The 12,801-nt window shown below is 49.6% G+C and overlaps 1 protein-coding gene across 2 annotated transcripts in view; it reads right to left on the minus strand.

Annotated features, from left to right (window-relative positions):
- AJAP1 (adherens junctions associated protein 1) overlaps window positions 1-12,801 on the minus strand; it is a 128,371-nt gene that overhangs the window by 8,513 nt on the left and 107,057 nt on the right. For both annotated transcript variants that reach the window (XM_043924471.1, XM_043924472.1), the window contains exons 3-5: window positions 4,335-4,422; window positions 1,941-2,183; window positions 68-199 (exon numbers count right to left, since the gene is read on the minus strand). In XM_043924471.1, coding sequence (XP_043780406.1) covers window positions 127-199; window positions 1,941-2,183; window positions 4,335-4,422 — 404 coding nt within the window. In that variant the 3' untranslated portion in view covers window positions 68-126. The remainder of the gene's footprint in view (window positions 1-67; window positions 200-1,940; window positions 2,184-4,334; window positions 4,423-12,801) is intronic.

A 12,801-nucleotide genomic window follows, 5' to 3' on the forward strand; every position in this document is an offset into this window, starting at 1 on the left:
CCCAGTATTCCAGGGGGGGATGGGGGGTGGGGAAAGTCAAGCAAGGTCCAATAAGAGAGGTACGTACCATAAAACAGACACATGGCGTCTGCCCTGCCCCCAGGAGGTAAAAAAGACTTCGGCCAGTCAGCAGGAGATTTCAAACCATTTCTCAGACACAAAGGCCACAGGAATAAGATGCCGATCAGAAGAAGAGGGCCTGCAGCAAGCAGAAAAATGGGCTTTCGAGGGCTCATATGTAAAACCTGACAGGCAGGCCGGTTGGGACCTGTTGCAGAAAACTGGCTTCTCCAGGAAAAAGAACCCCCAGAAGGTGATGCTTCACCTGGCCTGGACCCACTGGTCACCTGTCCCTGTGTTGGCCAGTCCCCTTCCACTCTGGGAGGCCTAAGAGGACACACAGTCTAAGGGTTCCGTGCCTAGGATGAATCCAGTGAAGATGCACAGAGATGCTATGTCTGGATTTCAGTTTTTCATTTGCAGGACGAGTGCAAAGCTCAGGGTCTCTGCCTCCGAGATCAGAGATTCCACCCACTTTACTGCACATTATGGAGAGGGAAGGGCCTGATGTCTAAAATGCCCCCTGCCTCCAGTTATTTTTGTCCCCTTCGAGACTGAGCTAATGTTTCCCAGAGCCAGTGAGAACCAACAGAACTTCACCTTCGGCCCCAGTGCAAGAAGCTGTTCCCTCCAGGGCGTCCACACCAGTCAGCTGCGCCTACCCCGCACATGGACAGGGCTCTCCCAGGACATGGGAGCAGAGAGGGTGACACAGTGAAACTCCAGGACCCAGCCACTCCCTTTTCCTCCTCCCCCCAGGCCTGAGGTTCTGGGTGGCCAAGATTTATATCCAAACAGGCACACAGTCAATGAAATGGTTTGAAAGTTTTTTCTCCAGTTCTTTGTGAACTAGGCCTTTGGAAAGGCTGGGATGCAACCCACTGGCTCGCCAAATGTGGTCGAGTAAAAGCAAAGTTGTTCAGAGGGAGGGTCCTGGGGTTTCTGCTCTCCACTCTTCTCCCCTGGGGAGGCAGTATCTCAGAACATACAGTAGAGTCTGACGTGGAGATACCAGGAGAGGAGCAGCAGGGAGGTGTCTAAGGAACACCTCTTTACTCTCCAGGACAGGACAAGGCCAACATGAGCCACAGGCACAGCAGTTGAAGGCTTCCCTGAGTCTCCTCGACCTGGATTCTGGGAGGAGACCAGTAGGGCACCTTGGGCAGTGTCCCCGGTCACCACTCCTGTCGCTGACCCCATGCCCCTCAAGTCAGCCTGCTGTCCTGCTCATTTCTTCCTAAGATCTTTAAGTCGTTGGAGAATTGTTTCTCTTTTAATTTACAAAATGATGCATGAATGTGTACTCACTTAGGAAAAAAAAATAGCTTATTGATGTTTTAATCTAATTCCGGATAAACCTTCAGAAGCTGACTCAAGGGTTTCTTAAATATTCCCAGGGATGGTTTTAGAGACATGTCTTCTTTGAGGGATTACATATGACTCATTAAAAAGAGCATTTAATAACCAGGAGTCTGCTTGGTATTTGATATTTCTGCCAGATTTGCTGCTGACATTTTAGTGTTGGGGGTTCACAGATATTGACTGGGGAGGGAGGGACCCATCACAATTTATTGATATTTTGGAGGCTTGATTGAGACTAAGAGGCTGGTTCTGGGCTCTGAGCTGTCTGCTCAGCTTCTAGCATGTGGGATCCAGCACCAAGCAAGACAGGTCCAACCACTGGCCAAGTGCAGGGGTCCAGATGTGAACCCTGGCACCTTAGTACGTCTACTCTGTCCCTCTTGTCTCATCTCAGCAAATGAGCTGCCTGCATGTGGCCTGACTGCATAAAGAGATAAGAAGGCTGCCTGACACCCATCCATAGACCCAGCATCCCCAGGAGGGGGCAGCGGCCAGCTCTGGCTCGCGCCTGCGCTTACCGGTTCCCATTAAACGTGGACTTGTACTCCCCGGCCGGATGCAGCGTCTCGTCGGTGTAGACGGGCACGGATGCCCGGACACACTCGTGGGAACACTGGAGGGTCTCATTGTAGGCCGTGAAGATGTCCAGATTGCTGGGCACCCGAGCAGGCGTGAAGTCTGTCAGGTTCTGGCAGCTCTCCTCCTGATGGTTCGTCTTCCGCTGGTGGCTGTTCCTACGTGGGTTCCCACTCTGCGCGCAGCTGGGGGAGAGAGAGGTCGGGGTGGGGGTCGGAGTGGGGGTGCGGGACTCGAAGGCGCAGAGACCCACCAGCATCTCCCGCACTGACGCTAAGGAACCTTCACCTCCAGGCATTAATTACACATCATTTAATAGTAATTCCCAGCCTCTTCAGAAAGATCAACCACAAGCAATGGGCTCTTTTTTAAAAATAAAACAAAATTTGAATTTTAGATGCGACCGTTATTGCAGGAAGGATTAAGGAGTGAGGGGTGGAGTTGTGTTATCGGGGAGCGGAGGTCTGGTTTGGCCAAGGAATGTCAGCCCGGCGGTGGTACTGACTCAGTTTCCCCAGGAACGCCTAGATGGTACGGAAACGATGATCATGGGGAAAGCTCTGTGCACAGGTCGGGGCTACCGTGGTTCATGTGGCGTGGACCACGTAATTATCTTTGGGGAGAGATAAGACTGGGAACTCTTATCCTCAGTCTCTCCTCTGCCCAGGCTCACAAGCTGGAAATGAAACCAGATCGTTTCAGTCTATGAAGAAGACTGTGTTTGTGCCCATGGGTACCTGCCTTCATTCCCTGTTCTTTTGGACCACAGAGGCTTTCAGACACTGTGTAGACTGCATACATGGGTCGCACCCCTGTTGGCCAAGGGATTTGAAAGAGAAGGTGTGCAGGGTCCCCTCCCGGCTCCAGGAGTCACCTCTAGGGTAAGTTCACAAGGATGGAAGGAAGTGTCATGCCCATGAAGGAGGGCAGGGAGGAGGAGATTTGAGACGGGGGGAGTGGTTCTCATCAACTCATCAGTTCTTCTTTTCTACCTGCTCCACAGTTCAGAGCCTTTGTGGAGTGAGTGGGCTGCAAGGGGCAAGGTTTCATGAGCCTGTCCCCATATAAGTTGTGTTAATTCCCTGCCTCTTCCCAACGAGAGATATCCCGATAGCTGGCAGGGAAGACAGCCCATAAATGAAGGTGGGAAGATGGATGTGAAAGCCAGGCGACCCCCGCCTCCACCCAACATCATGGAACCACTCATTCACCCTGCTGGGTTGTCTTCCCCAAAAGACTCTTTGAGGGTCTGCTGCAAACCCCAAAGTGTGGGAAAACCAAGAGGAAGCTTGTTGCCTATTACAACATCACAGTCTGCCACCTCCTTGGTGGGGAGGGGATTTCACTCATCAAGACAGCCAGTGGGATCGGACCTGCCGAGCATCCACCCCTTCTCCAACCAGCCAGCCCTGCCCAAGACACCCTGCTGAGAGCTGACCATTATCTTCACTATCTCCCCCAGAAAACACCCCAGGTCCAGGGTTTGCTGGCCATCAGGAGCTCCAAGACCCCCCTGGGCTCTCCACAGTTGGTCCTCTGTAAACCCAGAGGCTGGCTTTCTCTTGCATTTCCTCAAGTTTCTGGTATCCGGAGGCTCAGAGCACCTCCCTCCCACCAACCTGTGACTCCCTACCAAGGTCGGCAGGGGGATGATTTGCATCCAAGGTGTTTTGGCTTTGATATTAAGAGGAGCCTCGGTAGCTGGAGGAGAGACTGCAGGCAGACAGGGGCCCAGGAGGCGTGCGGGCAGTGGGGTCAGCTGGCAGCCTGCCGATTCTCCCAGGGGTGTAGCAGGTGTGTACACCCAGCAAGGCCAAGCTCAAAGTAGGCCAATTTCCAGGAGGAAATAGGCGAAGACGGGTCGCCTGGAGCAAAGAAGTAACCTAGTTCAGCAGACACAGAGTGGCTGCGAGAGGAAGGCGGGGGACAGCAAGGAGCGGGCAGGGACCCCAGCCAGGCTGCTGGTAGGAAATAAGGAAAACCAAACTGAGTTGTGAGGGGGACATTCAGAGGGGCACTAGGATCCAAGAGATGGGCTCCAGGAACAGGCTACCTCCGGCCTAAGGAATTAAGCCAAGCAGGCTGGGCTTGTGTCCCGCAGAGAAAACCACTGTCAGGAAACAACTCCTCCCACTGGGCGGCAGAGCTGCCTGGGCAAAGGGGAGCAGGTTGAGCAGGGCAGGAGCTGCGTGGCACTCTCCATCCCAGACAGAGAAATGATTCCCTAGGCTGTGAGCTGAGATGGAGTTGAGAAGCAAGAACCTCTCTGTGTGTGTGTTTCCCCAGGGACCCCCACTGACCCCCGTTACCCAGCCAGAAGGGCCGAGGGTCCTTACCAGTTTTTTAAGACAAGAGTTGTAATCAGAGCAGCTATGACCATGATGAGGGAGACGGTGATGGTGATGATCTGATGGACGGCCAAACCTGGAAACAGAGAAGGAGGAGGGGAGCCGTGAAACCAGAGGCATGAGATGAAGGGGCCCAGGAAGGGACAGGGAGTAGGGACCTGTCCCATCAACCCAGCCCTGAACACAAGGTCCCGTCATGTGTTGAGAAGCCCTGCAGGGGGGCCCGCGTTGATGGGGCCTCATGGGACCAGGTCAGGTCGGTTTCCTGCCCACATGCAGGTGCTGCCAGATGCAATGGGTACCAGGGCTGTTCTCACCTGGAGCCAGGGAAGGGAGGCCCTAGGCTGTCCTCTCTCAGGCCCTGAGAAATGACTCAGCTCTTGGACAGCAGTGGCCTTTCTTGCACCTGCTGAGCCCTTCCCCTGGCACAGGTAAGCTCTGTCACCCCTTTCTCTCCTCCCAACCTGGGTAAGTTCTGTTCCTTGTGTCTAGGCACCAGGGAAGCTGGCCTGCTGGTGGGAGCAGGATTTACCTGGACCCAGGAGGAGCCGGGACAGCCCAGGATTTATTGGAAAGGGAGGGAAGAGAGGTAGGTGACACTGTTGTAGATTCAGGCACTTGGGTCACTGGAGAGCATCTTCATCTTTCCAGATTCCTCTCCAAGAAGTTCACTGCCAGATGAGCTTCCAGGGAGTAAGAGATCTAGGCCCAGCGGGTGATGCTTCCTTAAGTCCCAGAGAAGGATCTGCAGTCTGGCCTCCAGGTCCTGTCTCCTCTTGTGTGTGTTATACACCATGGGGGGAGGAGGCAGGGGAAACAGCAGACAGGGACAGAAGGACTGGCCACTCCAGGAGCAGGGCAGCCACAGCCCCGAATGAGAGTAGTCTGAACACACAAGGGCCAGGATGGCAGAGGACAAGAATTCTGTCTGTACTGTCCCTCTGTCCATCCACCCCCATCCCCTTGCATCACCTTCCATCAACCACAGATGCAGGGGGAGGGGAAAAAAGACAGGCTGGCAACACCTCTGATCCCTTCCTGTGTAACTCATCTTTACATCCTTCCTGGGACACTAGGGTTTAATCCTCTGGTCAGTGAGGTTCACCTGGAAGGACTCTGGTCCCACTCTTCCATCAGCAAGAACCACAACTGAGGAACTGGGAGCTAACAGCCATAAGGGGCTCTGCAGAGAACCCTGCAGGTGGCAGCACCCTGCCCCTGGGAGTGCTGACTCTCTGCCATTCTTTCATCTCTGCCACTTGAGTATCTGTCTCTCTCCACTTCTAATGTCCAGGTGCAAAGGCCCACCCATCACACCTGAGGATCCTGCCAGTCCTGGGGTGAGGACATGGCATGTACGTGGTCCAGTGTGGAGCATCTCAGAGATGCAAGACTTTTTTCTGGCAGCCTCTGAAGGACACAGTCTCACAAACAGATGTTACCTCTCCACTGAATATGATCTTCATGGGGGGAATTGCTAATAAATTATTCAAAGCTGGCATGACCAGAAAACAAGCTCTTCCTGGCTGCCTTTCTTCCAGGCTATTTCTGTTTGCCCCGAGGAATTCCCTTCCTGAGCCCACAGAATAAGCAACACTTGGAAAACCGGAGATGTCATGGGCCTCCCTTTACTCATTCTTTTAGCCATTGATTCAAGAATCACCTATTAAGTATCTACTTCATGCCAAGCAGGGCCAGTTTTGACTAACTCAGTCATGGTGCCTGCCCTCAGGAACAGCTGCTGTGGTGCCCATTTTTAAAAGTGGCAGCGTTCCCTGCTGGTTCTGACCAGTGGCTTCCCATACACCTGTGCCCAAAATGTGACATGTACTGTAAAGCTCTGAGCTGGTTTGCCTTTCCTCTGGGTCTGCCAGATCAGCCTGACAACGGGGTTGAAAGCTACATATGCCAGTAAGGGACCACCCTTAATCTCACCACCAACAAAGTGTCCAGCAGTCTCAGTAATCTCTATATATTCACCAGATTCTTCCCTGAGACCCAACTCAGACTTTGTTGGAAGAGGGAGGTTGACATGGATGTCTAGTTTAATGGATGATCAGGAAAGATGGCTGTTCATTCTTCCCTCACCCTCCATCTACACAATCCTTCTGATTCAGTCAAGAGAGGAGGATGCTGTCATGAAGAGTATGAGCTCATCCTGCATCTGTGCTTCTTGTGAAGAGAAGGAGGCTGATGATGGCAATGGTGACTAGGATGGTACTGATGATGATGGCGATGGTGACTATGATGGTACTGATGTTGATGATGGCGATGGTGACTATGATGGTACTGATGCTGATGACAGTGATGATGATGATGATGATGATGGTGATTGTGCTATTGCTGACAGTGACATTGATGACATCAATGACATTGATGATGGAAATGGTAATGGTGGTGATGATAACGGTGATGGTTACAGTGGTGGTAATGTTGATGTTGTTGCTGCTGATGGCCACTGTGGTGTTGCTATTGTTGATGGTGATTTGATGACAGAAATGGTGATGATGGTGGTGAAGATGACAGTATAGTGGTGATGATGGTAATATGATGCTGGTGATGATGACTGCGGTGATGGTGATGGTGGTGATGATGAAAGTGGTGATGATGGTGATGTGATGGTGACAGTGGTAATGATTATGTTCCTGCTATTGTTGATGGTGAAAATGGTGATGGTGATGGTGATGATGTCATTGATGATGATGGTATGCTGGTGATGATGTTAGTGATGATGGTGGTAATGATGATATGGTGATACTGATAGTGATAATGAAGGTGATGGTGATTATAATGATGTTGGTCATAATGACGGTGATCACAGGCACGCTCAAATATTAGAAACTGTCAGGTGCGTATTATCTCATTTATTCTTTGCAACAACACTCGAAGGTGCATACTGTCATAATAAATATGGTAGTGAAAATCATCTGGACAAGTTTGTTTAAATTCCTTGAGTCACATAGAACCTGATGGCTCCTAAACCCACACTAAGACCTGTAGCATTATAGGATTTGATCTCAGACTTTATTCGTTTCTGTTTTGGCTTTGATCTGGGGTCCTTGCATCTTCCAAGACAGAGGCTGGCGCCACTACCCTCTACATTCCTGGGGAGAATAATCTGCTAAATTATGGATGCTGGTGTTTAAGCCTCATCATCTCTTCCATGGATAAATCTCTTAAGGAGTGCTCTGGACCCATGTCAAGAGCCTCTCAGCCATCTTGGCAGGTCATACTCCCAAGTCCACAGCAAGAACTGAACCATTGTTTCTTGAGCTAAACCTGCCATCTCCTAGGTTAGGAGAATTCAACATCTATGGAGTATAAAAGAGCACACTGAATGGGAGTGAGCCAAAAGTAGTAGGGATTTGGTTCAACTTCAAGCCAAGCCCAGCTAGAGGCACTGAGAGCTCCCTTACAAGAGTAGAACACTTTATGGTCCAGGCCCCAATATCTGCAGGGCCAGAGAGGCCCAGGCCACCGCTAGACTTGGACCCTACATACCAAGGGAATTCTTCTGTTGGGTTGAACATCTGCAGTGACCAAAGTCCTTGGAAGGGAAGAGCTCCATGACCAGCTGCATCTTAGATGTTTAATTCCCTCCCACTCCCTCTGTGACTAAGGATGGGGAAAAAAGCATTCATTCTCTTCTTCTGGTGAATGGAAGAAACTGATGATCAGAGGGAAAACAGCTGGCTCAAGGAATGCCCTCATTGATGACAGGAAGACCAGAAGCCCAGCCCTTTGCCTAAGGTTCTCATGAGTCTTTGAGCCCCTGCAGAAAAAGCCCAATCTTCATCATCTTTATGTCTACCCCTACTCCCAACCATGCACAAAGTGCCTGATACAGAACCTTGCAACAGCACTGTGTGACATATTATGAAATTGATAACTGAAAAGGAGAGAACAAAAAGCCAGGGGAACAGGGAGAAAGTTAATGACATAATTCCAATGTTTGCCTTGTTCTAGAGGTCCTTTTCCTGCCTTCTGTGTGAAATTTCTCCAAAGGACTTGCCAAGTTAAAATTTGGAAAAAATGATACGTGGGTTAATAACCAGTCAGGATCATCTGGGTGGAAGTACAACAATAATATCACGGCCATGGTCTTTGGAAAGACTTCTCTACGCCTGTCTTCACACCCATGATCAATTTAATCCACTGCCGATCCTGCAGAGCCCGGGTGTAGGCAGTTCTCTACTCTGGAAAAATCAAACGTCAAGCTCCAAACAAACAAATTTGTAACCACATTCTTGGGAATAAAAGTAGTTAGAGGCAACCTCCTTACTGCTCCTCATGCATTTCATTTGCAAAGCAAACAGCCTTGTGCTTCCATGCCTGTCCCATGGGTTGTGATGGGTTACTGGGCTCAGGCATAAGGGACTGATGACTACAAGAAGACCCCACAGTCAGGATGGTTGACAAGGACCAGGCCTTTTGATACGTAGTGAGAACGATATTTGTAGGAAGCGGATTAGAAGATGTAAACCCAGTAAGGATGTCTCATCTTTTCCTCTCTTTGAGAGGTCACTCCTAAAAGGATGATAGAACTTCTCATGAGAAGCTGGGTAGTGTTTCAAGAATCTGTCTTATAATTCAGGTTCCCCAAATGCCAAGAGTTGTTTCCTCATCTGTTAAGTCCCTTACGTCTGCACAGATCCTGGATAGGCAAAGTTTGACATAAGGAGCCAGATGATAAATACTTTAGGTTTGGCAGATAGCGTGACCACTGTTGCAACTTCTCAACCCAGCTGTGCATTATATGCAACCAGTGGGCATGGCTGTGTGCCAATAAAACTTCATTTGAAAAAAAAAAAAACTTCATTTGCAAAAACATACAACTGATTTAGGTGAATAGCTGAAGGTGATATGGCTTATCAGCTAAGAAATATACGATCAGTTTTGAATGGTTGCTTAAAGCTGGGACTCAAACTGCAAACTTCTGGTATTATACAACCTTACTGCTCTATCATCAAAGATCTGGAGTCTTCTGAGATCTTCACTGTCACTGTCAAGGTGATTTTAAAGACAGTCAAGCATCTGTCTTATTAAGTGGGGCCAAAACTACCAGCAGTGGGCAGCTTCGCCCTACTGGATACGTTCATGCATAGCTGGCTTGAGAACAGATCACTCTGTGACACTCAATTAAGCAGGATTCTCGATTTTTTGGAGACTAAAGATCAAGGAGAATCTTACCAGTTGAATCAATAGCCCTCAGGAATATTTCAACCATGTGTCTATCTCAATTTTTCCTTTAGGGTTGAAAAGAAGCTTCACTGTGTGAATGATAATAAGGACCTATGTTATATAGAACAGGAACTCTGCTCCGTGCTCTGTAATGGTCTATATGGGAAAAGAATCTAGAAAAGGGTGGATATATGTGTATCAATAACTGATTCCCAAGTGGTTCAGTGGTAAAGAATCCACCTGCCAAGCAGGAGATGCAGGTTTAATCCCTGGGTCAGGAAGATTCTTGGAGAAGGAAATGGTTACCCACTCCAGTATTCTTGCCTGGGAAATCCCATGGACAGGGTAGCCTGGAGGGCTACAGTCCATGGGGTCACAAACAGTCAGACATGACTGAGCAACTAAAACACAAACAACATAGTTGATTAACTTTGCTGTACAGCAGAAACTAACACAACACTCTAAATGAACTATACTCCAACTAAAAAAAGCTTAGGGGGCTTCCCTGGTGGCTCAGCAGTAAAACAATCTGCCTGAAATGCAGGAGATGCAGGTTTGATCCCTGGGTGGGCAAGATCCCCTGGGGGTGGAAATGGCAACCCATGCCAATATTCTTGCCTGGGAAATCGCATGGACAAAAGAGCCCGGAGAGTTACAGACCACAGGGGTCCAAAGAGTCAGACATGACTTAGTGACTACAGCAACAAGAGCCAATAAAAATTAATTTTTAAAAATAAAAGAATGCTCAGAGCATAGAATCCTTGAATTGGGAGAGATCTTACCCCTGGGTCTGTGGACAGGGTTTTCGCTGCCACAAATGGGACTGTTCTTAGGGAAGCATTCACCCAACTTTTCTCCTCTCTGAATAATTTCTCTCAACACTTCCATCTTCAGTGATGTTCCCTCCGGTCAGGTCTCTGATACTCATTACATAATGCAAAAGCAGCAACATCTATGCCATAAACCTTACTGACCCTGAGCAAGGCCAGCTGTTGGGTGGGCTGTGATTGGGTTGACAAGGATGTCACCTTAAGGGAATATACACTCTATACCCTCAAGAAAAAGGGGAAAAGACAACTTACTTTCTCCTCTCCATCTTCCAAGGTCAATCCTGAATCCATCTTCAAACTCTTTGCCATTCAGACATGGTCCCAGTGCACAGAGCAAGCTGTGTGGGGAATCTCGCTTCCTCTTCCTGACAGGTGTGATTGTTCCTGCTAATTTAGGGGCTCTTTCTGCTCCTGGTAATTGCCACTGTATACTAATGTGCTAGGAATCAGCTGCCATCCGGATAATGAAAAATTATACCCGGAATAATGGATGGCGACAGATGGATTACCAAGCGCTGCATCAATCAATAGGGCTTTTATGGATATATTTGTGGTGGTTTGTAATAAGATCAGGTTCTGAAGATTGATGGGGAAATTGGTAATCCATCTCTGGGTCGGGGTGAGTTTCTTATTAAATGCAGCCGAATCAACTGTCCATGGCAGGAACCAGCCCTTCCAGGACCTCCCTTCCAGACCTGTAGGGGCAGTGGGGCTCACCTGTGGGTACCTGAGGCAGGAACAAGGGCCCCGTAATTGAGGCAAAAGACAGCATTTCTGGGTTTACACTGACTCATTTCCACAGCAGGGCTCTCATGCACCCACATTATGGGAACAAAGACTTAGTGACAAATGGATGCAAGGATGTCTGTCTCCAGGGGTTGGACAGGTGACTGTGATACCCAATTCCACCACAAAGAGACCATTCCTTTTCTACAAACACCACAAAGCACTGAATACACAGGACATCTTTGACAAATGGTTTCTGACAACACCGCAGAAATTACAGCATCCATGGGGTGACAGGTGAGAGGCCAGCCTCACTTTCTTGAGGAACAGTAACCACAAGGTTGAGGCTCTTTCTGAGGCAGTTGGCCACCTGGAGGGGAGCAGGCTGATGAGAAAGTGCACCTTCTAAAACTGGGGTGTTCACAGAAAAAGCCACCTACTTGGTGGTGGAGACACAAAGGCACATCATTTTCTAACTGACCTGGAAGAGCCTTCCAAGGAGTGAGTGATAGAGAGGTTTAGAGACAAGACTGTTGAGACGACATGTCCACCCATCCAAAGTCCCTCCAGCCTGGGGCAGGACATCAGCGGAGAGAACAGAGGCTCACCCAGGAAACAGCTGTGCTGACACCTCAAGGAATCACCCCAGAGGACCTCAGAGCCTGACTGCAGTAGTGGTCCTGGGCTGGGAACATCAGGCTAGGTCAGGAGACGCAGGGGACATGGGTGGTCCCACTTGCATCTAGAGGTAGACATCAAAGATGCAGGCAGAGATGCAGATGTGGAGAATGGACACATGGACACCGCAGGGGGGAGGGGGTGGGACAAAGTGGGAGAGTAGCACTGATGTATATACACCGTGCGTGCAGACTTAGTTGCTTCAATCATGTCCGACTCTTTGTAACACTATGGACTGCCAGGCTCCTCTGTCCGTGGGATTTCCCAGGCAAGAATATTGGAGCAAGCTGCCATTTCCTTCCTCCAGGGGATCTTCCTGATTCAGGGATCAAATCGGTATCTCCTGCAATGTGGTGGATTCTTTGCCACTGAGCCCTTGGAGAAGCCCATATATACACTGCCGTGTGTAAAGTAGATAGCTAGTAGGAAGTTGCTTCATAGCACAGGAAGCTCAGCTCAGTGCTCTGTGATGACCTAGAGAGGTGGGGTGTGGGGGGGTGGGGTGAGGCTCAGGAGGGAGAGGATGTATGTATACATATAACTCCACTTCATTGTACAGCAGAAAGCAACACAACATTGTAGTAACAATTATCCCCCAATAAAAACAATGACAACAAACCGAGAAGCCAGCAGACATCCAATAATGCACAGGATGGCCTCATGAGAAAGAAAGAAATGGACCTAAATGTCAACTGTGTTGAGGCTGTCTGCAAGGAGAAATGGGTGAACAAGACACGGGCGTCCACCTCTCAAACCCCCAGCAGACCATCTGAACTGACTCCCGGAGACACCATCACTGAGGCAGCACGCAGCTAGCAGGTAAGAAGCGTCCCAAGATGACACCCTCTGGGGCTGCAACATGAGAAATGTGGTCCTTCCCCATCAAGTTTCTTCTCCCCCTAGCCCTGTCCCCACGCAGAGAGGACTGGCAGTGATGGTGCAGGACTGATGTGGGGGCCACAGAGCCGATCCACCCGGTGATCATGCTGGCGGAGATACCACCCTCAGTGAATAAATTCCTGTGCAGCTCAGCACCCCCT

Source organism: Cervus elaphus, chromosome 14 (assembly GCF_910594005.1).
Source record: "Cervus elaphus chromosome 14, mCerEla1.1, whole genome shotgun sequence".
NCBI lineage: Eukaryota > Metazoa > Chordata > Mammalia > Artiodactyla > Cervidae > Cervus > Cervus elaphus.